A 27,145-nucleotide genomic window follows, 5' to 3' on the forward strand; every position below is an offset into this window, starting at 1 on the left:
TGTTGTAAGATGGAAGGTTACTAGGGCAGATTGTAGAATGATGGAGGTGATCCAGCTAAAAGGGACAAACTAGGGATGCAGGAAACAGCCTAACTTGGAGTAGTGAGAGGGATGGGAGGGAAACTGCATGTGGAGTCAGTGCTGTTGGGAGGAGCAGAGGCTCTTCATCCTGACAATAGGAGGGAAGGAAGGAAGGATGGGCCTATGGGAAGGTATGACTGCTGCTTTGGTGATGTGGAGGGGAAAACTTGGTATGAAGTTGCTTTTGTTTTATAAGTGTAATATGAGGCCAGGTTATCTGCTGAGAGCAGAGGAGGGTGGAGGATAAGGGGACAGAGGAGGAGGCTGAATGTGTGTCTTGAGGCTTTGAAGAGAGAAAAGTAAAATAGTAACAGTCATTTTGGAGACTAGGGACATAAAAATGGAAGGATTGTAGAGAAGTAACTAAAATGGTCAGGCAGGCTTGAGGGCTTATTTGAGATTTATGGTTATGAATTTAAAGTGAGAACTGTCAGCATGTTTGTGGATTTTTCTCCAGCAATATCTGACTATTTAAGTGAGGTAAGTAAGGATATAAGAGATATTAAGAGCACCAAATCATATTTTTTCAAATATTTGTATTTTTTTTCTTCAGAGACACTATAGGAGTCTAAATAAAAACAGACAAGGTATGTGTTGCAAAGCCTTTAATTAGAATGTTTGTATTTTTTACATCATGCATAACTTCACATTTGTGATTAATTAGTAATTATTTCAATACTTGTAAGCTCATCTGCCTCAGATTTAATTATAATACACGAATTAAATTAATCAAATTAAGGAACAGCAATTTAGAAAGAAACACACTTTAAGAAATCAAAATTCTCAACTCAGGCAGTCTGTTTCTATCATTTGGTATTCTACTCCTTTAAAAATTTCATATTGCCCAACAAAAAGTGGTTATTTTTACTGTTTTTGGAGATGACTGAACAGATGAAGGCATCAGATGCCTTCATCAGCTGGTATTTTGCCTAAGATCAATTTAAGATAACCTTTTGTTATTTTTTTACTTATATTGGGCATAATCGTATCATTCAAGATTAAGTCTGGGTTATTTCTTTGATAAGAACTGAATGTACTGGAGATGTATTTGATAACCAAGGTTTAAGATAAATTTTCACCAGTATTAGTTCTATTTGCAAACTGAAAAATGTTGTAGGCTTAATATAAAATAACCACATTAGTGAATGTTATGTCTCTTAGAAGAAAGGCCATATTTTGCTCCTGCTTCTGTAAAAATATAATTTATTTGAAGAGGAAATAATGGTAGTGTGACCTTTCCCTTAATTACTACTCCCTTAATGTGAGAAAGAGACAAAATGAGCTGAAAAAGGAAAATTCTGGAGTTATACTCCACAACCTTGAATATACTGACGGAGATCTCTGTTTTGACAACGATTTCTCCATGCCACCCTGTAGAAAAAGATGAAGCAAATGGTGAAAGGTTAAAACATATCTTCATTGTAATATACATACTTCACACCCCTTGGGGAAACAAAATATTTTATCAATAGATAAAATAGTAAGATAGACCCAGCTATTGCTATTTATTAAATGAAGATATGTATACAAAATACTTCACTCCTACCCAAATTTCTCAGTAGAGCATAGAATGCCGAACATAAAGATTGAGTAATGTGCGTTGTACAGCAGCAACTGCAAAGTGAACGCCACATTTATTTTTTATTTATTTATTTATTTATTTATTTGAGACAGAGTCTCACTGTGCCGCCCAGGCTGAAGCGCAATGGCGCAATCCTCTGCAACCTCCACCTCCTGGGTTCAAGCAAGTCTCCTGCCTCAGCCTCCCGAGTAGCTGGGATTACGGCACCTGCCACCACACCCAGCTAATTTTTTGTATTTTTAGTAGAGACGGGGTTTTGCCATGTTAGCTAGGCTGGTCTCGAACTCCTGACCTCAGGTGATCCACCCACCTCGGTCTCCCAAAGTGCTGGGATTACAGGCGTGAGCCACCGTGCCCCGCCCACATTTACTTATTCTAAAAAGAATTTCAAGATATGACAAGGAACTGATAGAGTGTGAATCATCTTAAAACTCTAGAAATCCCCTAAAATAAATTGAGGAGTAAAAGAGTAAGATTCTGGATCAGTTAAAGTAGATTGTTTCTTCAAGGATATAGGTAATACGTTATTTAGCATAAGCCAAAAGCTGCAATTTTTAGGTGTCATTAGCATACTTTGGTCTTTAAAAGTCTGCTCTCATTGTATATATCAACAGTAGAGTAAAATAGTTTTCCCTTTTAACACTTAAGACGTACCATGCTCTAATGCCTTGTGGATCGCGGACAACCCTCTTTGCACAAGCTACGGCATCAGCGATGTTATCTTGCAGCAAAGCTGAAAGACAGGTGGTAAGGAATAAAATCTTTAATAGATATTTTATTTTAAATTTAGGTAGAGTCAGCTTTTTTCTGTTAGGCTGTGGAAAGAATGCTAAGATATTATTTTCTATGAGTCCATATATGTGTGATTGTTGGGGAAAACTCTCTTCATTCTCTCCCATTCAGCATGAAATGAAGCATTTTTTTCTTCATTTACCAAAGTCATTGGAAGCTCTGGAAGTATTAATGAAATGATTAAAGGTCTTCTTTGTACTAGACACTGTAAAAAAAACCTAGTGATATTTTACTCAGCAGTTCTATTATTGAAAATTTATCCAAAAGAAATAAGAAATGCACCCAAAGATGTATACACAAAGCTATTCATAGCAATTTATGAGGGAAAAATGGAAACAACCTAAGTGCTCAGTAGTAACAGTTGGATCAGTAAATTATAGAATATTCATATATTAAAATTCTAGTCATTATTTTAAAATGATGAAACAGATTTGTATTTTTTTCTCATCTGGAAAATGGAGCAAAAGATGATTAAAAACCGATTTGTATTTGCTGACATGCAAATAATTTTGTGTGATAAGCAAATTGTAAAGCAGTGTGTATAATACAATTTATTTATTTATTTATTTATTTTATTTATTTTTTTTTTTTTGAGACGGAGTCTTGCTCTGTCCCCCAGGCTGGAGTGCAGTGGCGCGATCTCGGCTCACTGCAAACTCTGCCTCCTGGGTTCACGCCATTCTCCTGCCTCAGCCTCCCGAGTAGCTGGGACTACAGGCGCCCGCCAACACGTCCGGCTAATTTTTTGTATTTTTAGTAGAGACGGGGTTTCACCGTGTTAGCCAGGATGGTCTCGATCTCCTGACCTCGTGATCCGCCCGCCTCGGCCTCCCAAAGCGCTGGGATTACAGGCTTGAGCCACCGCGCCTGGCAATACAATTTAATTTTTGCAAAAGCACACATTATTTACATGTTTGTATGTGGGTATATATGTGTATGATATAATTTAACATTCATACACATGATTGATATACATTCTGGAAGAATATATACCAGAATTTACCCATGGTTATAAACCTCTGGGTAGTAAGATTATGGGTGTTATTTTTCTTATTTGTATTTTCTAATTTTTATTTAATGACCAAAGATTATTATATAATATAAATTTTTTAATTAACTGGATTTTTGAAATAAAATTAATGTTCTCTATTGGGAATTTTAATATTTAACAATTTAATAATATCAACTTTGCAAGATTTCTGCAATATTTTTGACACTGAAGATTCCACATGGTATTTCTATTTTTATGAGTTCAATAAAATATTTGTTTCACCCCAAATAAATAAATCCTTAAGTTAATTTGTTATTTACAATAATAATTCTACAGGAACTGTATTTTTTGAAGATGTAAACTGAAGAATTTAGAAATGGAATATCATCATGTTCCTAATTCACTTAAATGTCTCTCAGCAGAAGCCAGGTACAGTGGCTCATGCCTGTAATCCCAGCACTTAAGGAGGCTGAGGTGGGAAGATTGCTTGAGCTCAGGAGTTCAAGACCAGCCTGGGCAACACAGAATTTGCCTGTACTAAAATTTTCAAAAATTAGCCAGGCATGGTGGTGCACACCTGTAGTCCCAGCTACTTGGGAGGCTGTGGTGGGATGATCACTTGAAGCTGAAGTGAGCCGTGATGGTGCCACTGCACTACAGCCTGGGGGACAGTGAGACCCTGTCTCAAAACAAAACAAAACAAAACAAAACACTCTCAGCAAAAAAAAAAAAGACATAGAAGAAGCAACTATGGCAAAATGTTAACAACTTTTAAAGTGCATAATGGGCATATGGCTGTTTATTATACTAATGTCTCTAATTTTCCATACATTTAGAACATTTCATTAAAAAAAAGTAAAACAATTGAAAAAGGACCATACAACTAAATTCTCCCTAAACCTCCCCAGAGTAGGCAGGAGCAATGGCATTGTTCTGGGCAAAGCATCAGTAAGGCCATTGACAGTAAATTAATAGGTCATTCCAGAAACTTCTGTATATTAAAAAACATCAACCTTTTATGATACCACTTCTTTAATTTCTTACTCAGGGAATTATGAGGAAAATAATAATGACTTTCTGGAAGTTGAGATGTAGTTTTTCTAGGTCCCTCATGAACCTTTCAAGGCTTTTTCATTTGTATTGCATCTCAATTCTTGTAAGTATAACCAGATTGGTCAAATATTAGCTTGTCTTACCATTGCAGGATAAATGACAGGCATTAACTGCTCCTGGGGTTTTGCCATCATTACACCAGTAGCGGCTATTGATCTGAAATATCCCATAATCAGTGCTTCTGTCTCCAGGATTGTAGTTTGTAGCTCGTGTGTTATAACCGCTCTCCCATTTGGCCAAACACATCCCTGAAAAGAACTTATTTTTAGTAATAAACAGCAACACTAAGTGACTTATACTCTATAGCAAAATCAGTTCTATTTAGCTACTTCTATTTTATGATTTGTTTTATAAGTATAAAGATTTACTTATAAAATATCTTAGCACTTTAGTGTTAAGATAAGGGACTTGTAAGAGAATCCTTTTATAATGCAAATCATCTTGTAACACTAATGAACAATATAACATACTTTTAAAAATATTAAAATACATGTTTCTTCCATTGCTTTTACCTTTCCCGTGCGTGCTCCCATCCCTCAGGCAACATTCAGCCAAGAACAGAAAAATCAACAGAGCTGTTGAATAGACTTTGTAAATTCATAGCAGATACATAGGCTGATGGAAAAATGCTTTTTTTTAAATCAGAAAAACGTAAGGATTTTCTGATAGAAATTTTCTTATAATATCTAAAGGTGAATTTGGATATCAAGTTAGAATCTTGAAAACAAGACTATTCTGTGATTTCATCCCTTCACTCATTCATTCAAAAATAGCTATTGAGGGGAAATGTCTGAATTAAATCTGAAAACTACGGAGATTATTACATTGACAACTATGTACTAAACTGTAAAATAACTTTTCCTCATGGCACATCTTGAATTGTGTGGGAGAAAATGAAAGATAGTTAATCAAGTAGAGTAGATAAAAATGATAAAACATTTCATGCTAAGTTTCTGGGATCCTATACAAAGAGTGACTGAAGGGAACTAGGTTCCTACTGCCCTTGTGTAGGGAATTCAATATATTCTTTAAAAACATCACTGTTAAAAATCCCATGTCGGCCAGGTGCAGTGGTTCACACCTGTAATCCTACCACTTTGGGAGGCTGAGGTGGGCGGATCATTTGAGGCCAGGAGTTCAAGACCAGCCTGGCCAACATGGTGAAACCCCATCTCTACTGAAAATACAAAAAATTAGCTGGGTGTGGTGGTGCACAGCTGTAATCACAGCTACTCAGAAGGCTGAAGCACGAGAACCACTTGAACCCAGAAGGCAGAGGTTGCAGTGAGCTGAGATCATGCCACTGCACTCCAGCCTGGGCCACAGAATGAGACTGTCTTAAAAAAAAAAAAAAAAAAAATCCCATGTCATGGCAGGGGACTTGAAGACAAGAAGAATACTGCATCACTCTAGGCTGTCAGAGCCCAAGTTCAAAATGGAAAATAACTGGAGTCACATACCAAGGACTTGAGAGAGCTCTGCCAGGTCCTCAAATGTATCTTTCAGTCAGCTTACATGTGCCATGAATCTCATGGACCCAGCAAACTTCCTAGCACTAGAACAGTACAACAGGTCCTGTTTTACTTAGAATGGAATTTTCCCCTGCCATGCCCTTATTCCTTTATCGGGTATCTCTGGTTATAAAGAACCAAACTGATGTTTTTAGCCATTGTAAGTATACAAACCCACAAAGAAATAAAACATCTATTCACTCAAAGCCCCTTCTTCTTCTTCCTTCTCTCCTAGTGTCTGTTCCATATGTAGCTAATTCTCTGGAAGTATGGAGAGTAGACTCACAGTTTGCTAGGCTGATTCCCCTGTAGCCATCCATTCCCAATCTTTTCAGAGTTCTGGCCAACTCACACCTTTCAAAGACCTTGCCCTGGACCGTAACAGAAAGGAGGACAAGCCCCAGAATAATGAGAGCCTTCATGTTGACTTCTAGGTCAGAGTGCTAGGCTGGCCAGGGTGAGCTGGCTCCAGTATTTAACATCTTTTAACTTCCTTCTTCCCCTTGTGGTTTGAGGGCTCCACCCTTTCAGCTGTGTGGAAAACAGAAACTGTCTATTGATCTACTGACTCTAAAGAGATTTTTTAATGCTTGAAGAGAGATACGCTGATTTCCTAAGAATTAGTCTACAGGAAAATAATGAAATTGAATTGTTTAAAGTACTGGCTCTGGAAGAATTGGGGCATAGCACTGTTTCCAAGACAGGAACTTTCTTCTGTTTGATTATGAATTTGAGCAATTATAAAGAAAAAAATAACTATTTTGTACACCTTAAAATGATCTGTGATTTTTAAGTAACATTCAATTTCGTGAAATTGTTTTGTATGCATTCACTTTTTTATATTTATCTTTGTTACTTAAAATTATTTTACATATCTTTTCCACAAAATGGACATGACACATGTGCCTGTTGTCTTAATGGGTGTATAGGGTGACACCACGTTGCTCAGCTAGTTTCTTACTCTAGACTCTTTTTGTTACTATAGCAAATTTTTTATTATTATAAATCAGTGTTTTACTATTATAAATAAGGTTCATGTGAACAACTTTACCAACTACCTTTTTTTTTTTTTTGAGATGGACTCTTACTCTGTCGCCAGGCTGGAGTGCAGTGGCGTGATCTCAGCTCATTGCAACCTCTGCCTCCCAGGTTCAAGCAATTCTCCTGCCTCAGCCTCCCAGGTAGCTGGGACTACAGGCATGTGCCACCATGCCCAGCTAATTTTTGTATTTTTAGTAGAGACAGGGTTTCGCCATGTTGGCCAGGATGGTCTGGATCTCTTGACCTCGTGATCCGCCTGCCTCAGCCTTCCAAAGTGCTGGGATTACAGGTGTGAGCCACCACATCCGGCCTACTTTACCAACTACTTTTCACAACACTTTGCCTCCCATTTCCATATTAGAACATAAGGGGTCATTAGAAAGCAACAGCATTTTTAAAATAAAACCTACCCAAACATATATCCAACTAAATGCTACCTTTGAAAATAGCAATCTCAGGAGGCTGTGCACAGCTTTTAAAACAATGCTACCAGAACTCAAAAAGAACTGCGCTTCTGTATCTGCCTATGAGGACAGATTCTGAGCCACACAAAGTGTCATCACTTTGTAGTTACCCTTATTTTTCATCAATGGCCTCTAAAGATTACCAGATTTGGTTTTAAATGACAGTTCAAGGACCCTGTTCAAAAATCAAGAATAATCTCATTTTTCGGGCTAGGCCTAATTTTGATTCTTCAATAATAAATAGGGCCACGTGCCGTGGCTCATGCCTGTAATCCCAGCACTTTGGGAGGCCAAGGCGGGTGGATCACCTGAGGTCAGGCGTTCAAGACCAGCCTGGCCAACATGGTGAAACTCCACCTCTACTAAAAATACAAAATTAGCTGGGCGTGGTGGTGAGCCTATAATTCCAACTACTTGGGAGGCTGAGGCAGGAGAATCACTTGAACCTGGGAGGTAGAGGTTGCAGTGAGCCAATATTGTGCCATTACACTCTAGCCTGGGCAACAGAGTGAGACTCTGTCTCAAAAAAAAAAAGAAAGGAAAAAAAATGGCTGGCTGCAGTGGCTCATGCCTGTAATCCCAGCACTTTGAAAGGCCGAGGCGGGCGGATCACCTGAGGTCAAGAGTTCGAGACCAGCCTGGCCAGCATGGTGAAACCCTGTCTCTACTAAAAATACAAAAATTAGTTGGGCGTGGTGGTGGGTGCCTATAATCCCAGCTACCCGGGACGCTGAGGCAGGAGAATCGCTTGAACCCAGGAGGCGGAGGTTGCAGTGAGCTGAGATTGTGCCATTGCACTCCAGCCTGGGCAAGAGAGTGAGACTCTGTATCAAATAATAATAATAATAATAATAATAATAATAATAATAATAAAAAAATAGTGAGACAGGTTTTCAGGACCCAAAGAGACAGAAACCAATTAAAAGAGTTAGTCTTGGCTGGGCGCAGTGGCTCATGCCTGTATTTCCAGCACTATGGGAGGCCAAGGCAGGAGGATTGCTTGAGACCAGGAGTTGGAGACCAGCCTGGGCAACATGGCAAAACCCTATCTTTACTAAAAATAAAAAAAAATAAAAAAATATGTTTGTAGTCCCAGCTACTTGGGAGGTTGAGGGTCAGAGGATCACCTGAACCCGGGAGGTTGAGGCTGCAGTTAGCTGAGATCGTGCCACTGCACTCCAGCCTGGGCAACTAGAGTGAGACTGTGTCTCAAAAATAAAAAAAAAAAGAAAGAAGAAAAAAAAGAGTTAGTCTTTGGTCCCCTTTATGCCGTTCCCAACTCAATATTAAAGAACAGCCAGTTATTACATATGCTGGTTTCAGCCTTATGCTGATAAGATTAATTTTTGTTTTCAAATGTTTAAATAGTTATGACCTTATACTTTCTTGGAAGTGGAACAAGCAAATATTTGCTTGCCAACCTGAACCAAAGTGATAGCATGTTATCATGTGACTACTGCAAAGGGAAGAAGTGTTTTTGATCCCCTTAATTATCTCCTCTGGGGAAGAAGTTAAGGGCAGTTATAACATCCATTTATAATCCTGTCATTCCAGTTGAGGTAGGTTTAATGAGCAATCTATTTAAAAATAAAATAGCAAGTAAGCATGATTTGAGGGCAGAGATAATTTTTCTTCCTCAGAAATTTTGTATGTACTGCATGTTCTTTTTGATGCAATGTATGCATTTTATCTTTTTAGGAAAGTTGCTTACAGACCCTAGATTACTTTGTTGTATTACAATGGACGATAGTCATGATTTACTCAACTTATTTGTTTCTCAAGATAGAGAAAAATAATTATTTATGGTGAGTGTTGGGGTCTTCAGGCCTAGGAAAGGGAATTTGACCAAGGGTTTCTCACACTTTTGACTATTCCCCAAAACTAAAACGATCCTGAAAAGATGAAGATTTGCTATAATTTAAGATATTCTAAAGAATGTGCTATAGCCCTCTGTTTTGTTTTGTTTTTAGATAGGGCATTAGGCCAGTTTTGTTTCGTTTTGTTTTTTTGGAGACAGGGTCTTGCTCTGTTGCCCAGGCTAGAGTGCAGGGGCACAATCTTGGTTCACTGCAGCGTGAACTCCTGGGCTCAAGCAATCCTCCTGCCTCAGCCTCCCAAGTAGCTGGGACCACAGGCGAGTAGCTGGGACCACAGGTGTGTGCCACCACACCTGGCCAACTTTTTAAATTTTTAGTAGAAACACAGTCTTGCTATGTTGCCCAGGCTGGTCTTGAACTCTTGGACTTAAGCAATCCTCCTGCCTCAGCCTCCCAAAATGCTTGGATTACAAGCAGGAGCCACTGCATGCAGCTCTGTTAGGCCATTCTTGTGTTGCTATAAAGAAATACCTGACACTGGGTAATTTATAAGAAAAGACATTTAATTGGCTCATGGTTCTGCAGGCTGTTCAGGAAGCATGGCATCAGCATCTGCTTCAGGAGAGGCCTCAGTGAGCTTACAATTATGGAGGAAGGTGAAGGAGGAACAGGTATTTCACGTGGTGGAGCAGGAGCAAGAGAGTTGCCGGGGGTTGGGGGGGTGCCACACTTTACAACAACCAGATCTCGGGAGAACTCACTATCACCAGGACAGCACCAAGCCACGAGGGATCTGCGCCCATGACCCAAACACTTCCCACCAGGCCCCACCTCCAACACTGGGGATTATAATTCAACAGGAGATTTGGATGGGCATAAATAACCAAACTATATCACAGGGTCTCACTCTGTTGCCCAGACTGTAGTGAAGCAGTGCAATCATGTTTTTTCAGCTTTGATTTCCCAGGCTCAGGTGATCCTCCCACCTACAGGCATGTACCACCACACACAGCTAATTTTTCATTTTTTGTAGAGACAGAGTCTTGCTATGTTGCCAAGGCTAGTCTTGAACTCCTGGGCTCAAGCAATCCTCCTGTCTTGGCCTCCCAAAGTGCTGGGATTACAAGCATAAGCCACTAGGCCTTCTGTTGAAAGTGATGGGTTGGGCACACAGGTTTCTCTCTGTTCACTTTCCAAATTCCATTAAAGTATCAACAAAAGGAGTTCGAAAAGGTATAAACCAATAAGGGCAAAGGAAAAGCAGAAGAAATGATAATAGATGAGAAATGTCAATAAAAGTTTATAATACAGAGTGGTTGAGTAGTAACTAACTTAGGATAATGGAGAAAGCTGACACCTGAGTGCCTGGAAAAAGGGAAATCAATACAAAGCAAACTAGTTTGTGCCCTAGATCCTGGAAAAAAACTTGGTAATTCCGAAGGCAGGACTGCACAGCAGTGCTATAAACAGGAAACAGGTTGGAAATCTGTATATGGAAGAGTTAAGCCCCAGATTTTCTCCCCCAGACCAGGTAACCAGGTTGCTGCCTTTTCCCAACCCTAGAAGAAGGATGAGAAGATCACTCTTTGGAGAGGATGAACCAGATACTCTGGACTTAGGACTCAGGGCATGACTAAAGACAGGGGATAATGCCATAATGAAAATAGGGGCATTAAATACAAATCTGCATTCTGAGCAGTAAGCCAGTCACCCAGCTCTCAACTTGCCTGAACTGAGCTCCTTGATGTCTGGCTGCCAAAACCACCTCCCAGGCAGGAGCCAATAGGATCCTCTCTGGAGTAAATGTCTGAACCAGGAGAAAAGACCTATAGATATTAATATTTGGGGCCCACAGTGAAATGGCCGGTCTTGATCAATTGCCTGTGGTGAGACGTACCCAGGCTTACAGATTTTCTGCTCAGCTCCTTGGTGCTTTGTATTACTCTTACACAATCAGTGGAGGATACTTGATGAAAGACACTATTGCGAAAGACAGAGTGACATTAATATCAAAAGAAACATTTCGAGAAGAAGAACTCAAAGGAAGCAGAGGCAAAACAAAATAAGACATAAGCTATAACGAATATCTCAGGGAGATAACAGAAAATAAGAGAAAGAAAGGGAGGGAGAAAGAGAGGAGTGTGTTTTAGGCCTTGAAGGGAACTCTAAGAGAGACCGTTCCAAAAATATTTTAATCGACAGTGGAATTACTAAAGTAAGGGTGATTATTTTGAAGGCTTCCTCATTCATCTGCATATATGAACTCTGTCATATTTGTTGACGCAGTCATGTTACTTTATAATCATCTTTCTCCTGCAGCTCATCTGTACCCAGATCTGTGTTCTCTTAAATTTCAATGGAAATAAGCGAAATATTTTCACAGAGCTTCATGAGCAGCATTCAAATAACATATAAGCCATGTAAAAAGTAACTAGAAAGAATATCTCAGTACAGTGTTCTTTTGTTAGGGTCACTTTTATTACATAGTTTAAAAAAAAAAGATTTAAAACTCTTGCAAGAATAGCATTTATATTTCCTGGAAGAAACACAAGTTGCCATGCTTCCAGAATGCTACCTCCTATCCAGGCTGTTGTTTGGGAAACAAATTCCACTGAGAGAGGATAAGCTGGGGAGGGACTTTCTGAGGCCATTGGGTATTAACGGGGCAAATTTGGTCACATCTAGGGTGATAGTGGTAGCAGATTCCAAGACTGGTAGCACTCTGCATCTCACTCCCATGTGGGGTCCAGGGCAATGACAAGAGGTCTCTTGGATGGCATGTAGTTGCTAGAGAAATTGAACACAAATTGCCCTGCCTTGGGCATCAACAAAGCTTGGAAAAGGAGCCTCCTGCCTTTGAATGACCACGTCAGCTTGGGCAATAACCACTGTCTGAATAGCTCAGGCATGACCATGACAGGCTGAAGCTCTAAGGTCTTCCAAAGTTTTCTGAACTTTGTAGTTTTTTGAGACTCCTCGAAGCTCCTGGACAGGAGGTCAGCTTAAAAAGTTTAACAAAAACTAACACTGCCTCACCACATGGGGGGAGAGGGGTTTAGAGACATATTTTGTTAGATTTGGGAAGAAAGCAAAGTGATGTTTCTTACGTCCATTTATGGTACATCAGATCTATACTAACCACACTACTTGACCTAGACTTGCTTGCTCTGATTAGAATGTGATTGGAAAGCAGAAGATGAGATGATTCCTGGGGCTCTAGGGATTAAACTATTTTCCTGAAACTAGCTCGTTGGTGTCACGATTCAGGTCACCATTAGCTCCAGAGGTAACTCTAGGTCATTTTTTTTCTTTTTTTTTTTTTTTTAGAGACAGATTCTCACTCTGTCACCCAGGCTGGAGTGCAGTGGCACAACATAACTCACTACATCCTTGAACTCCTGGGATCAAGCCACCCTCCTGCCTCAGCCTCCAGAGTAGCTGGGACTACAGGCACGTACCACACACCTGGCTAATTATTTTAATTTTTGTATAGACGGGGTCTCACTTTGTTGCTCAGGCTGGTCTCAAACTTCTGGGCTCAAGTGAGCCTCCCACCTCAGCCTCCCAAAGTGCTGAGCTTGTAGGTGTGAACCACTATGTCCGGCCAGTGTTTGGATTTTCAACAGCTCACACTAGTGAGACAGACCTCTCTGTCTTTATAATCTTGTTTCACTATAATTTATGTCACTACTATATATTTTTTGTTCCTGCAATCTTTTTTTGCTATTAGTATTAAGTAATTAAAATATTACCTGTGTCAGTATATGAGAAAAATGAATTAAAAAACCCTCAGAATGTCACTGACGCAGGTAAATCTAAATTGTATTAATTGAGAGAAGCATTGGCATGGCTTTTGTCAGAGGGTGCAAATAACCACTTGGTAGTGAAGCAGTGCTGCTTCCTCGAAGTTATTGAGGACGTTTGGATACTGTGGTTAGGATAGCGGCATTTCACTCATGACTCAGCTGAGGCTGTCCTGTGGGGTTTGGCTTAGGGGTGCAGAGGACCTAGTCTCATTTCTGTTGTGGCAGCATGGCTGCTAGCAGAATATGCAGGGAGTGAGAGAGTTGGGGTGTAGGGAGCAATACCCTCAGACTCTCTGGGGGACACTAGATGCTGAAAGGTTAAAGTGAAGTAATTACTCTCTCAACTAGTGGAGCTGCTGTGTACCAGTCTCGTGAAACAGGACGAGCACCCCTACCAGCTGCCCCCTGCAAGTCCAGGAGCCTGGCCATGGGTCAGAATGGCTTCCTGTGGGAGCAGTCCCTATGAGGAGTAGGGCTTGACCCCAATCCAAAGGCGGCATTTTGTTGGCTCCTGAGGCACATGGGTTGCTAGGAAATGGTAACTAATTCAGGCTTGGCTAATTCAGATTAGTGTATTTTTTTCCCAAGGATTAGTGATCACAGCGTGTTCTTTGTTTTCTTTCTTCCCGTTGTGATTGGCGTGCAATCTGTTCTTTTAGCACTCAATATCCCTGTAATTTGAGGTCCTGCTCATTGCAAAACAGATTAAACAAGCTAGATAATTTCCTTCCCAGGTTTTCTGACACCATCCAAACTCCAGTAATCATCTAACTTTAATTTATGCTGTGGTCTTGCTGCTGTTGCATTTTGGGTCAGGTAACTGGTTAAATCTGAAAGGAAATAATACTATTCACCATACATCCGAGGACTGGGTAATAGGGAATTATTTCTACTATATTGCCAACACTGTGCTACAATAGTCTCTAGCAAAAGCCACATGTTACTGTATTTAAAATCTGTCACTTGATCACTTGGCCTAATAAGTAGCACTAGCCTAGTAAGGGTATTGCTAGGCTCTGCCATGCATTTTACCTCCACCCACAGAGGAGAATTCACCATTTCTGGTATTTGTTGTGCATTTTACTCTGTTCTTTGCCTTCTCTCTTGCTATTTCTTCAATCTGCTATGCCCTTCCCCACCTACTCTGCCTATGGAAAGCCTCTTAATTCTGCAAAGTCTTCAAGAAATACAAGCCAGCCAGGGGACTGGAGGAATTGAGGTTAGGTGGGCAGTGTTCTAAATACAGAAAGTCACATAAGCAAAGGCAGAGAGCAAAGAGAGTAGGCCATATCTGAAAGAATCACTGAAAATAGTTTTTAAAAAGTAACAACATTTCTGTTAAAGGGATATTTAGAGTTAAGACTCTTTCAGAGTTATGTTTAAAGTTCAAAAACACTTTTGTAAAGGCATCCTGGCTTTTAAGCTCTTAAATTGCTTTTAATATGCTTCTTACGGTTGTTGCCTTTGCCATGTGCCATACTCTCATGCACTTATTGGGAAATAATTTGTTTGACAATTTTATCTAGCAGCTACTATCTGCTAGGCAGCACCGCGCAAGGAACTCAGGTTCTGGGAGGAACTAGGCAGATAACATCCTTGCCCTCACAGAGTTTATAGAATAGTAAGTCATGCTGATTGAAAACAATTTTAAGTGTGGTGAGTACTTCAGAATAGAAGCAATATGTTTACAGAAGAAATTAACAAAAGTGATAAACCTGTCTAGGAGGTTCTAATTGAGACCTGAATGATGAGTTGTAGTTAGCCAAATGAGAGTGGTAGGGAAATTGTGGAGACAGAGTGGGGCTGAAACAGCATGTTCTAAAACCCAGAGGCAAGAGGCAAGAACAGGTTGATGAAGACCCTGAAAGAAGTGCTAGAATGTCTAGTAAACACATTTGGACTTGGCTGGGCACGGTGGCTCACGCCTGTAATCCCAGCATTCTGGGAGGCCGAGGTGGGCAGATCATGAGGTCAGGAGATGGAGACCATCCTGGCTAACACGATGAAACTCCATCTCTACTAAAAAATACAAAAAATTAGCCAGGCATGGTGGTGGGCGCCTGTGGTCCCAGCTACTTGGGAGGCTGAGGCAGGAGAATGGCGTGAACCTGGGAGGCGGAGCTTGCAGTGAGCTGAGATCACGCCACTGCACTCCAGCCTGGGCCACAGAGCGAGACTCCGTCTCAAAAATAAATAAAATAAAATAAAATAAAATAAAATAAAATAAAAAGGCATTTGGACTTTAAATCTGTAAGTGCTAGAATGTCTGGTGAAAGACATTTGCCACTGGATAAAGTGGCAAAAAGAAATGAGATTGAGGTCAGGGTGGGAGGGGCAGGGCCACATCTAGGCACTTAATCCCAAAGACAGTGGGATTTAGGATTTAATCCCAAAGACAATGAGAAACTATTTATGAGTATTGAAGTGGAGAGTAACAGCCTCAAAATTTTTAAAGAAATCACTCTATATTGGCTTCAGAGAGAGTTGCTAGAGAACTGACAAATAATCCAGATGGCAGGTGATGATTGCCTATGGAGAGAACTGAGAGAGCTCAAGAGATACTTAGGAGGTTGAATAGTCAGCCTCCTAAAGTGGTGATTACTCAGACTATTTGGAGATTAAGAAAAAAGGGAAAGGAAACAATACTAGCTTTTGTTTATCACATACTTACAAAGTGCTAGTCCATTAATAAACATTACCTATAATTCTTACAGGGATTTTATAAGTATCATTTCAATTTTACAAATAAAGAAAGAAATATAGCTAATAAATGTGAGAGCAGGGATTTGGATTCAGGTTCAGTTACATCCCTTTTTCAGTCTACCATACTACCTTGTAAAAATTGAAGTGAAAAAGGAATAAATTCTGTTGAGACCCAATTCTCACGCTTTGACAAGCTATAACGTTGATTTCAGTTCCTGATATAGTTGTGCCAACCCATTATATTCTTTTTAATTTTAATTTTATTTTGTTATATTTTGTAGATGGGTCTTGCTATGTGGCCCAGGCTGGAGTGTGGTGGTTATTCACAGGCATGGGTAGAGTACACTACAGCCTTGAACTCCTGGGCTCAAGTGATCCTTCCACCTCAGCCTCCAGAGCAGTTGGGACTATAGGCCAGACACCACCACACCTGGTTTCTATATTTATTTTAAAGGTGTGAGTTTTCTGTAAGAGATTGGTCTAACAGCAGGCAATGCCATTGAACGCTTAGAGGCTGTCAGTGTTGAACAACTGATAAAATCATTCTGAAGGGCTTTTGATTTCTTTCTCAATGCTCTATTATTTCCATTATCTTTAAGCTTCCAAGGCCAAAGTAATTAGAACTTTGGCTGGATCTCACTTCCCCCTTTCCCATTATAAACAAACACTGTTCTTCCCACTTTGGTCAAGTTACAAAGATCTTTCCTCAATTTACACAATAACTGGGTATTCAACATTGAGAAATTATAATGAAATCATCAACTGATTTTTCAGACGTGATGAAATGCAGTCTTGTTTGCAAAGAAACAGAAGCGTTCCCATTTTAACTTCCTCTTTCTAGAAGGGCATTCTGATTTCATTTCTGTATTAAATAAGATCTTTGGATATAAGTTCTGTATAATCTTTTCATTTTGTATTTTTAAAATTTTGTTTTTATTTTTACCATTTTGTTTTTGTAAGCTAGGTTCTGTATAATCTTTTCATTTGTGCCTATCTAATTGTATATTTATTAAATTCCCTCCCACTGAACTAGTGATTTCAACCTGTAAATGAGCTCTGGTAACATCACAAAATGTTGATGAAAGAGGGAAGAAATTGTTGTAAATAGGATAATGGGGTCATATATGTGGGTTGCATTTTACTCCCTCTTGACAAACATTTTACTGCAACCCTTAGAAAGCAAATAAGTTAAAATGCTTAACTTCCTATTAACGATGATTTGTATATACACATTTACTTGAAGATGATGCTGGTCTCCCTTTTGGCATCACTCTGAGTTGTTTTGGGTGCAGCTACACTATCTTATTCTTTCCTCCCTCACTCCCCCAACTCTAGTACACAATACCTCTGTGAGGTGGCTGTTTGCCAGCATGGAAATACTCTATTTCCAACTCCAGTACACAATACCTCTGTGAGGTAGCTGGTTGCCAGCATGGAAATACTCTATTTCCACCTCAGTCAAGTAGAAACTGAACCCACAAATGTAGTGCCATTTACACCCAGGCCTTGCAATCAAGTCAGCCTGACCCAAAGAGGATGAGGGCTGGTATCAGTGTCTTGCACATCTATTTTGTGTGGGTGTTTTTAGTTCCAGAAACACTGTGTTGAGATCACACATTCATTTTAGAAAATAATTTCCTTGACTGCTGTTTCAAACTGACATGTAATTGAAGAGTAACAGTAAATTAGAAATGTTATTTTTAAAATAGGATGCTAAACCCTAATCTGCTAAAAAAAAATGGATTTTTTAACATCTAAGGAAGTAAAGATATTTAAGTTTCCATGGTAAATGTGCTATCTTCTAAAACAGAAAAATTTATACACACACATACACACACTTGACTACTAATTTTTGTGAAAAAAATGGTAGTAAAATAAACCTAAACACATAAAAACTACACTTAGAATTATCATCCCTATGTAAGGAATTCAATCACACTGCAAGTTAAATCTCCTCTGTGGAGTGTAGAATCTATTTTAGACCTGAATTTCATGTATGGACTTCATGATAACTTCATGTTAGTACATGGCTTTCTTACTAATCCCCTTAACTCCAGGTTTTCTCTCTTCTGACCCACTCCACACCCAGAACGTGCCATTCTTGAACTCAGAGGACTTAGTGTTAAAAACACACATGTGTCATTACATGTCATCTATGACTTCATTTTCTATTATTGTTGTTTGCTGTTGTATTGTCTTTATAACTGCTATCATGAGCTTTTTGAGGGCTTATGCTCCTTTAAACCTTTGATTCTGCCTTCCCAGTAAGAAGCCTTCACTTGTACAATGTAGACACTCAACAAATTTGGTAAAGTCACTGTATAAAAAATACATCCCACCCACAATTAAATTGTTGCTCTTCTCTTCTGAACATGTGTTTTAAAACAGGATTCTGACATTACACATGATGCTATGAAGTAACACAAAGTGCTAAATAAAAGCCAACCACAAACTACAGAGGAATGTGGTTTTTTTAATTAGAAAATAATTACAAAATATAGCTTAGAGTTAAAGAAAAAAAGAGAATAGTTTTTATTTTTTTATTTAATTAATTTTTTTTTTTTTTTTGAGATGGAGTCTCGCTCTGTCACCCAAGCTGGAACACAGTGGCACAATCTCAGCTCACTGCAACTTCCGCCTCCTGGATTCAAGCAATTCTCTTGCCTCAACCTCCCTGAGTAGCTGGGATTACAGGCGCCCACCACCATGCCCAGCTAATTTTTGTATTTTTAGTAGGGATGGGGTTTCACCAGGCCAGGATGGTCTCAAACTCCTGACCTCAAGTGATCCGCCCACCTCAGCCTTCCAAAGTGCTGGGATTATAGGTGTGATCCACCATGTGAGCCACTGTGCCTGGCCAAGAGAATAATTTTTAAAAATACACAGTTAACTTAGTCCTCTGGAATACATTAGAAATAAGACCATATGTTTGAGGCACAGGATTTCTCATACCAATCTAGGTAGAAACTATTTGAAGGTATGATTCAATACTTCATTTAAAGTTAATAAGAGATTGGGTGCCGTGGCTCACACCTGTAATCCCAGATCTTTGGGAGGCCGAGGTGGGCAAATCGTGTAAGCCCAGGAGTTCGAGACCAGCCTGGGCAACATGGCAAAACCCCATCTCTACAAAAAATACAAATAATTAGCCGGGTGTGGTGGCATGCGCCTTAGTCCCAGCTACTCGGGAGGCTGAGGCAAGAGGATTGCTTGAGCCCAGGAGGAACAGAGGTTGCAATGAGCTGAGATTTACCACTGCACTCCAGCCAGGGTGACACAGTGAGACCCTGTCTCAAAAAAATAAAAATAAAAATAAAGTTAATATGGACAAAAAAATTCCACTTTCATTGCTAAGAACACTATGATTTTATTATAGAATAAGGTCCTGTATAACATTTGGTTACAAAGTTTAAGAATTTATCTATTCATTAATTCAATATAATACAAGTTTTTTTTTTTTAATTGAGACAGGGTCTTGCTTTATTGCCCAGACTGGAGTACAGTGGCATGATCATAGTTCACTGCAGCCTCAACCTCCTGGGCTCAAGGGATCCTCCTGCCTCAACCTCCTGAGTAGCTGGGACTACAGGTGCACCACCAGCACACCCAGCTGATTTCTCATTATTTCTAGAGATAGGATCTCACTACGTTGCCTAGACTGGTCTCAAACTTCTGGGCTCAAGCAATCTTCCCATCTCAGCGTCCCAAAGTGCTGGGATTACAGGTGTGAGCCACTGTGCCCAGCCAATAATAAAAATTGACTGAATATTTTTCTATGTAAGAGGCACTGTATTGATGCTGAGGATACCAAGGTGAAAAAACACGGTTGTTTTCTTCTACAGAACATGCAAACCAACAATTATAATCCAATATAATAGTTTTAATGGTGATAGCTACGAAGTGATGATGGAGCATGGAGGGAACCCGAAGTCTGTCTGGAAGAGATGGTGAACGCTTCATAGAATTTCAACTGAATGAGAATTGGGGAAAGAATAGAATTTTGTTTAGTGGACAAGTGGGGTAGAAGACTTGTGGTAGAAACTTGCAATACTCACCCTTTTCTAGTTCCCTCTCCTTCCAGGCACAGAGGAGGATTATACTTCCCTGTACCCTTGTAGAGTTAGGCAGAGTGATGTAGCTAAATCTAGGCAATGAGCTATGGGTAGAAATGTCATTTCTAAGTTGAAACATTTAATTGCTGGTGCAAAACACTCCAGTGCTCTTACTTTTCCTTGGCAACTGATGAAGTTGTGTGTTTCAGAAAGTGTAGCTACCTGATGGTGGAACCTCCGGCAGCCTGAGCGTCTGAGTGACTATGTGGAGCAGAGCCACTTGCTAAACTGTGATAGGCATTTTGGAATGAATAAGGAATAAAATGCGTGTTAAGCCACTGAAATTTTGAAATTGTGTTATTTCAGCATTCCAGGTAGAGGTAAACATATTTAAAAATAAAAGAAAGGAAGAATACACAAATCCTCCATGCAGGAGAATTTCAAGTACTTTATGTAGATACTCTGCCCTCAAGGAAGTATTGAGGCTGTGCATAGTGACTTCCTTCCAAAGAATACAGTATGGAAATGAGGGAAAAGGATAATTTCACAGGAGAGAAACCTGACAAATTCTACTTCAGTCAGTAGATCAATGTTAACATCAACAGTGATAAGCCGCATTGATAAATATGCATCCTTGATATGATGTGATGAAAATGGTATTTGCCTCTGTGGTCTTTCTCTCCAAAACATATAACCCCAGTCTCACCATAAGAAAAACATCAGACAAACCTCAACTGAAGATTATTCTACAAAATACCTGATGAGTACTCCTCAAAACTGCCAAGCTCATCAAAAACAAGGAAAGTCTGAGAAACTGTTACAGCCAAGAGAAGCCAGAAGAGATACAACAACAAAATGTTATGTGCCACCCTGGATAGGATCCTGTAACAGAAAAGGGGCATTAGGTAAAAACTAAAAAATCTGAATAGAGTATGAACTTTAGCTAATAATAACATATCAATATTGGTTCATTAATTGTAACAAAGGTACCTTATTGATGTAAGATGTTAGTAATAAGGGAAAGTGGGTGTGGGGAATACAGAAATGAACTGTCTTATCTGCAGAATTTTTTTGTAAATCTCAAACTATGCTGAAATTAAAAGTTTATTTAAAAATAAACACTGCCTGGGCAACATAGTGAGATTCTGTCTTTTAAAAAAAAAATTGGCCAGGCATGATGTTACATGCCTGTAGTCCTAGCTACTCTGGAAGCTGAGGTAGGAGGATCACCTGAGCCCAGGAGGTAGAGCCATCATTGTGCCACTGCATTCACTCCAGCCTGGGTTGCAGAAGGAATCTCTGTCTCAAAAAAAAAAAAAAAAAAAAAAAAAAAAAAAAAAAAGAAAGAAGAAAAGAAAAGAGGAAAAAAGGTATAAGAAAGAACATGGTATGCTGTGGAAGTTCCTTTCAAAGTAGGAAGTGGAAGTGAAGAGCTTAATCTCCCCCACCCTTAAGAAGGTTCTTTGTAATTCTCCCTACCCTTGAGAATGTACTTTGAGAGATCCACCCCCTGCCCCCCAAAACATTGCTCCTAACTCCACCGCCTATCCCAAAACCTATAAGAACTAATGATAATCCACCACCCTTTGCTGACTCTCTTTTCGGACTCAGCCCGCCTGCACCCAGGTGATTAAAAGCTTTATTGCTCACACAAAGCCTGTTTGGTGGTCTCTTCACACAGACGCGCATGAAAGGAAATATTAGAGAAAGTTATAGGAAATAGTCACAAACCTTTTAGAAGGCCGAAAGTTTACATAGCTTGTAACAATTGAACAGGCCAAGGCGGCTGGTTCTTACCTTAGAGCATTAGGTCATAGGGTAAATACAAGGGACAACACAGGCTTCCCCAGTTAAGTCTGTTTACCTAACTTCAATTAACTAAACTTTGAGCCAGATGGCCTTCTCTGGGGAGGTCGACCAAGGATATTGCCCCCTAATGGTATTTGTCACGCGCGTCCCTGTGAAGAGACCACCAAACAGGCTTTGTGTGAGTAACAAGGCTGTTTATTTCACCTGGGTGCAGGTGGGCTAAGTCTGAAAAGAGAGTCAGCAAAGGGTGGTGGGATTATCATTAGTTCTTAAAGGTTTTGGGATAGGTGGTGGAGTTAAGAGCAATGTTTTGCGGGCAGGGAGTGGATCTCACAAAGTACATTCTCAAGGGTGGGGAGAACTACAAAGAACCTTCTTAAGGGTGGGGGAGATTACAAAGTACATTGATCAGTTAGAGTGGGGCAGAAACAAATCACAATGGTGGAATGTCATCAGTTAAGGCTATTTTCACTTCTTTTGTGGATCTTCAGTTGCTTCAGGCCATCTGGTTTAGCTTGGGCTCAGAGGCCTGACAGTATTTACCTGAGACCGTGGTACCTGAGCTTTAATCATTCCTCTTAACCATGTTAGTTATCCACAAGTGTGTTTACTCAAGTTTACTCAAAGTGTGTTTACTCAAGCTTACTCAAAGCTTCTGTTGTTAATTGTATACTAAATAAATGCCTGGAGTTGGAGCTGCTCAGGGCCAGCCACAGTGACAAACCTCTCTAGGTGTGCAGGCGGCTGGACACTCAGCTGGGCTGGCAAAACAGAATACCTGTGTGTCAGTGTACGTTTTATTCATCTGTCGTTTGGGTCAGGGTCTGAGGGCAGACCCCGCAGCTAATGCCCTCGCATGTGAGGAGCAATACCTCAACTGGTGGCCTGTGTGAGGAAACCCATGTGAGGAAAGCCGTGTGAGGAAACCCGTGTGAGGCCAGTCAGGGGTCTGCAGAAACAGACTCCCCGCAGTTGGAGCTCCTCATGAGGCAAGCTGCTCAGGAAGTGTGAGGACCACCCTCATGAGGAAAGCTGGGAAGGAAGCGTGAAGGAAAAGTGATGGACCCCCCCGGAAAACAAAGGTGAAGAAAGGAACCGCGCGGTCAAGTCAGTGAGTAATCAGTAAGTCATTGGTGCTGACTCAAGGTTACCAAGTTCTGGGGGAAGTTGGGTCAAGCTGAGTTTTCATCATGGGACCACAGTTATTAGCACAGCAGAAACATTATATAAAAGGATTAAAACAGTTGCTTAAGGCTAACGGAGCCTCAGTTTCACAGGCTCAGTTAAGGGACCTAATCATCCATGCTAGACAAACTGTTGTAATGCAAACTGTTGTGATCCCAAGCCCATGGTTCCTGGAAGAAGGAACGCTAGACGTAGAACTCTGGGAACAAATGGCGAGAAATCTCAACATGTGCAAAGGCAACAGGTCCCAGTAACAACTTTAACGTTATAGGCTTTAATTAGAGCAACCCTAGCTCTGTTACACACAGAAGAGCCTAAAAAGAGCAAGGAGGAGAAAAGGTCACCTGCCTTATCACCTCCTCTTCCCTCCACCCTAATATCACCGGGCCGAAATAACAAAGAGGAAACGGAGTTTATACCTGAGCCTCCTCCTCCAATAGATAGGAAAAAAGACAGAGGATATGCTATAGCTATCAGTCCCTGTCTTAAGCAGGCAGCATTAGAAGCAGAGCTCTTAGCCTGCCCAGTAATGCAGAATCGGCAAGGCAATCAGGTGTATGTTTATAAAAAGATAAGAAAAAATGCATTAGGAGCCGAAAGCCATGCAGCCGAGCAAGCAGTAAATAAAAAGAAAGGCTCGGCAGCCCGGAAGTTCACAGAAACAGAGCCAGCACAGGCAAAAGGCAGCGCTTTTACAAGTGTAAAACAGCTACCGCCCAGGGACCCGCCAGCTCAGCTCTCTAGCTCTGCAGGTGACCCAAGGCAAGTGCTCCTTCTTTACGAGCGACATCCCAGATTATAATTCTCTGCTAAAATTTAAGTAAAATGTAAGAATTTGAAAAACCTCTTTTCTGATAATGGCCACTGTTGCTATCTCTCTCCTACCCCGACGTAGCTCTCCAAATCCAATTTAGGTAGAACAGTAACCTCTGAAGGGAGAGAGATTACAGAAGGCCGATGAATTAGTTAAAGTTAAAAGCTAGGCATGTAAAACCACACACTACCCTTTAAAGGAGAACTTTAAGCCTAACTAAATCATATTTGTTAAATTAGAAGAAAAGTTGTATGTAGTGAAAGCATATGCATGAATGACTGTCTTAACCCACTGATTAGATAGTCTTTGATTTGTACTTGCTAAAAGAGTCCTGAATTCAGTTCCCCAACTACTGGGTCACTGTTTTCAAGACTGTTGGCCAGATTAAAGTCCATAAACTTGATCAGCCTGAAAACTCAATTGCAAGATTTAAGCTATTCTGCCTGTGGCTTTAAGCACATGGTTAAAGTATATTATTTAAGTTTCTGCTTCTAGAGATGCTTTCAGATTTTCTTTTTAAACTTCATGTTACTTATTTCAACTTGCCATTTTAATGATTAATGCAGTCAATTGCTAAGTTATAACCCTGATATCATCAGGATTCCTTTAAGTAAAGGGTAATTCGAAGCAGTATTGCACTCCCCCATACCTAATGCTTTAACACTGTTTACTGATGGGTCTGGTAAACATGGAAAAGTGGCAGTCCAGGAAAGACCACACAATTCCATCACTCAGAGTTTACTAGCACTCAGAGAGCTGAGGTTACTCTATTTATTTATTAAAGAACTTTTACAGCATTAAGCTAGCTCTGGAGACCACTCTGTGTGCTCTTTTTCTCCGACTTCAGCAATTGCTAGACCAACGTACACATCCTGTTTTTATTACACACATTCGAGCCCACAGCTCTCTGCCTGGCCCATTGGCTTATGGCAATGATCAAGCAGATCTTCAGGTTGTAACATCACTGCTAGACCAAGCCACCCAATTGCATCAATTTTTATTTTTCTATTTTTTTTTTGAGACAGAGTCTTTCCCTGTCCCCCAGGCTGGAGTGCAGTGGCGCGATCTCGGCTCACCGCAACCTCCACCTCCTGGGTTCACGCCATTCTCCTGCCTCAGCCTCCCAAGTGGCTGGGACTACAGGCGCCCGCCAACACGCCCGGCTAATTTTTTGTATTTTTAGTAGAGACGGGGTTTCACCGTGTTAGCCAGGATGGTCTTGATCTCCTGACCTCGTGATCCGCCCGCCTCGGCCTCCCAAAGTGCTGGGATTACAGGCTTGAGCCACCGCGCCCAGCCTTAATTTTTCAGCTAAAATTAGAGAAACTCATCTAAACAACTTCAACTTACATGGAGACTGGCTAAACAAATTATCTGACAATGCCCAGATTGCCAGCTTACAGGCACAGCCCCTCTTTCAACAGGTGTTAACCCTAGAGGATTGGAACCTAATCAGTTGTGGCAAACAGATGTTACACACATCCCTAAATCTGGGAAACTAAGATATACACATGTATCCGTTAACACCAACACTCACCTAATTAGTGCACATTAAAAAGAGAAATAAAGGGAAAGAATGAGTAAGAAGGAGACTAGAAAAGACAGATCAGAGACAGACACAAAAAGAAAGACTAAGGAGAGAAAGTAGGAAGAAAGGAAAGAAATGTTAAAGTTATAAGAATGCACCTTTAGTAAGGAAGGTTATAAAACATAGAAAGTTAAGGCATGTTAAAGATTGTCTGTGAAAGTCGTGAAGAATGTTATAAAAAGGAATTTATGCAGGAAATATATAATTTTTGTTTTGAAGGTCTTAAGTTTTAAAATGTTAATTGTAAAAAAAATTCTGTGTATAAACATATTGACTAAAATAAAAAAAGATATCATCCAGTTCTCCTGTAAACTAGACGTTAAAGTACAACAAGTTTTTCTTAAAACACTAACCTGCTCTTTAAAGATTGTAAAAAGTCTCTTAGCACAGGCACCACCCCTAGAATTTCCAGTACACCAGCACCAGCCTGGAGACTACATTCTTATCAAAGGATGGAAAGAAGAAAAAACTCAAGCCAGCCTGAGAAAAACCCTATAGGACCCGCAGCCTCAACAATGTGGCTTCCGCGGACAACACAGGTCCCAGGCATTATGCTAAAGAAGCAAAAGGCTAAGCCAGATAATTTATTCATTTTAAATTCTCTCACTTTACCTACTACCTATACCTGCTACACTGTATTAAGCTCATCTCTTAAATCTGCCTTTTTTCAGTCCTGTCATCTAGGCAGACACTCCCTTTCCAGCTTCTAACAATATCTACGTGTCAATGTATGTTTTATTCATCTGTCGTTTGGGTCAGGGTCTGAGGGCAGACCCCTGCAGCTAATGCCCTCAAGTGTGAGGAGCAATACGTCAGAAAACTATCCCATAACTTACCTTACTCCACCTGTTGCTACTTTTCTGAGGAAAAAGTACTGAGTAATTATGATGAACTGTCACTTAAAAAGTCAAGTTTGGTTGAATTATATACATCTACTTTAGCATTATGCTTATGAATATTAATATCTGAAGCAAAATGCATACATGTTGTTAATTATAATTATAAACATAAAGCATTGTGATGTAAATCTACACTTACGGGAAATGATCGTTACAAAGCAAAAAGGCAGGAACCAAAAACCATGGGACTGACAGCAAAACATCCTTTCTGAAAATTAGGGGAATTCTAACTATTTATGTACAGTTAACATTGCACGCAGCCAGACTTCTTTGTAGGATACTAATTTAAAGTAATCACTAAACCCTATTAATGTGCTAATTTTAGTTTATTAAAACAAATTTTCAGTAATCCTTAATAACTTACAGACAGTTAGGTTTGGGAGACAACTAGGTTGGGAGGAGGAAGTCAGAGCCAACTAAGAATTCCTGAAAAAATAACAAGAGCAACTCTGTATTTATAATTTAAAATTCTTCGTGAAATTTCCACTGCCTAATTTCTTGAAATTATGTTTTACATATCTGTGTTTCTCCTTACCAGTCTCTCTCATTAAATCATGGAATTTGAGTGTCTGTTCATTTATTTATTTTTGTTTTACTTTTCATTGGTGTATTATATTTACTAAGTTAACACATTTTAAATGTACAGTTGAATTTTTACATACTCCCTGTGTAACTCCTGTGTTAACCATCTATAAGAGAAACACAGATGTGTAAAACATAATATCAACATACAGAATATATCCAGTAACCCAAGGTCTCCCTATGCCTCCTTCCAATCAACATTTCTTCAAAGGTAGGCAGAACCCACCTCCCGGGTTCACGCCATTCTCCTGCCTCAGCCTCCCAAGTAGCTGGGACTACATGCATCCAGTAGGCAGTATTTTTATCTCTGTCACC

The 27,145-nt window shown here is 40.0% G+C and overlaps 1 protein-coding gene across 1 annotated transcript; it reads right to left on the reverse strand.

The window, feature by feature from the left end:
- Positions 1-671: 671 nt before the first annotated feature.
- On the reverse strand, positions 672-6,560 carry LYZ (lysozyme). Its single transcript, XM_003259506.4, has 4 exons — positions 6,357-6,560; positions 4,643-4,807; positions 2,318-2,396; positions 672-1,452 (listed from the first exon to the last, which is right to left on the reverse strand). Exons 1-4 carry the CDS (start codon positions 6,490-6,492, stop codon positions 1,386-1,388), a joined length of 447 nt encoding a protein of 148 aa, XP_003259554.1. The 5' UTR covers positions 6,493-6,560; the 3' UTR covers positions 672-1,385.
- Positions 6,561-27,145: the final 20,585 nt, after the last annotated feature.

The sequence above is a fragment of the Nomascus leucogenys genome, chromosome 10 (assembly GCF_006542625.1).
Source record: "Nomascus leucogenys isolate Asia chromosome 10, Asia_NLE_v1, whole genome shotgun sequence".
In the NCBI taxonomy this organism is placed as follows: domain Eukaryota; kingdom Metazoa; phylum Chordata; class Mammalia; order Primates; family Hylobatidae; genus Nomascus; species Nomascus leucogenys.

Excerpts from the sequence above, each read along its gene's own strand:
- LYZ (XM_003259506.4), bottom strand. The coding sequence starts at position 6,492 with ATGAAGGCTCTCATTATTCTGGGGCTTGTCCTCCTTTCTGTTACGGTC. Across the intron at positions 4,808-6,356 it reads GGGAATCAGCCTAGCAAACT|GGATGTGTTTGGCCAAATGG; the intron begins GTGAGTCTACTC and ends AGTTCTTTTCAG. Across the intron at positions 1,453-2,317 it reads CCACAAGGCATTAGAGCATG|GGTGGCATGGAGAAATCGTT; the intron begins GTACGTCTTAAG and ends CTTTTTCTACAG.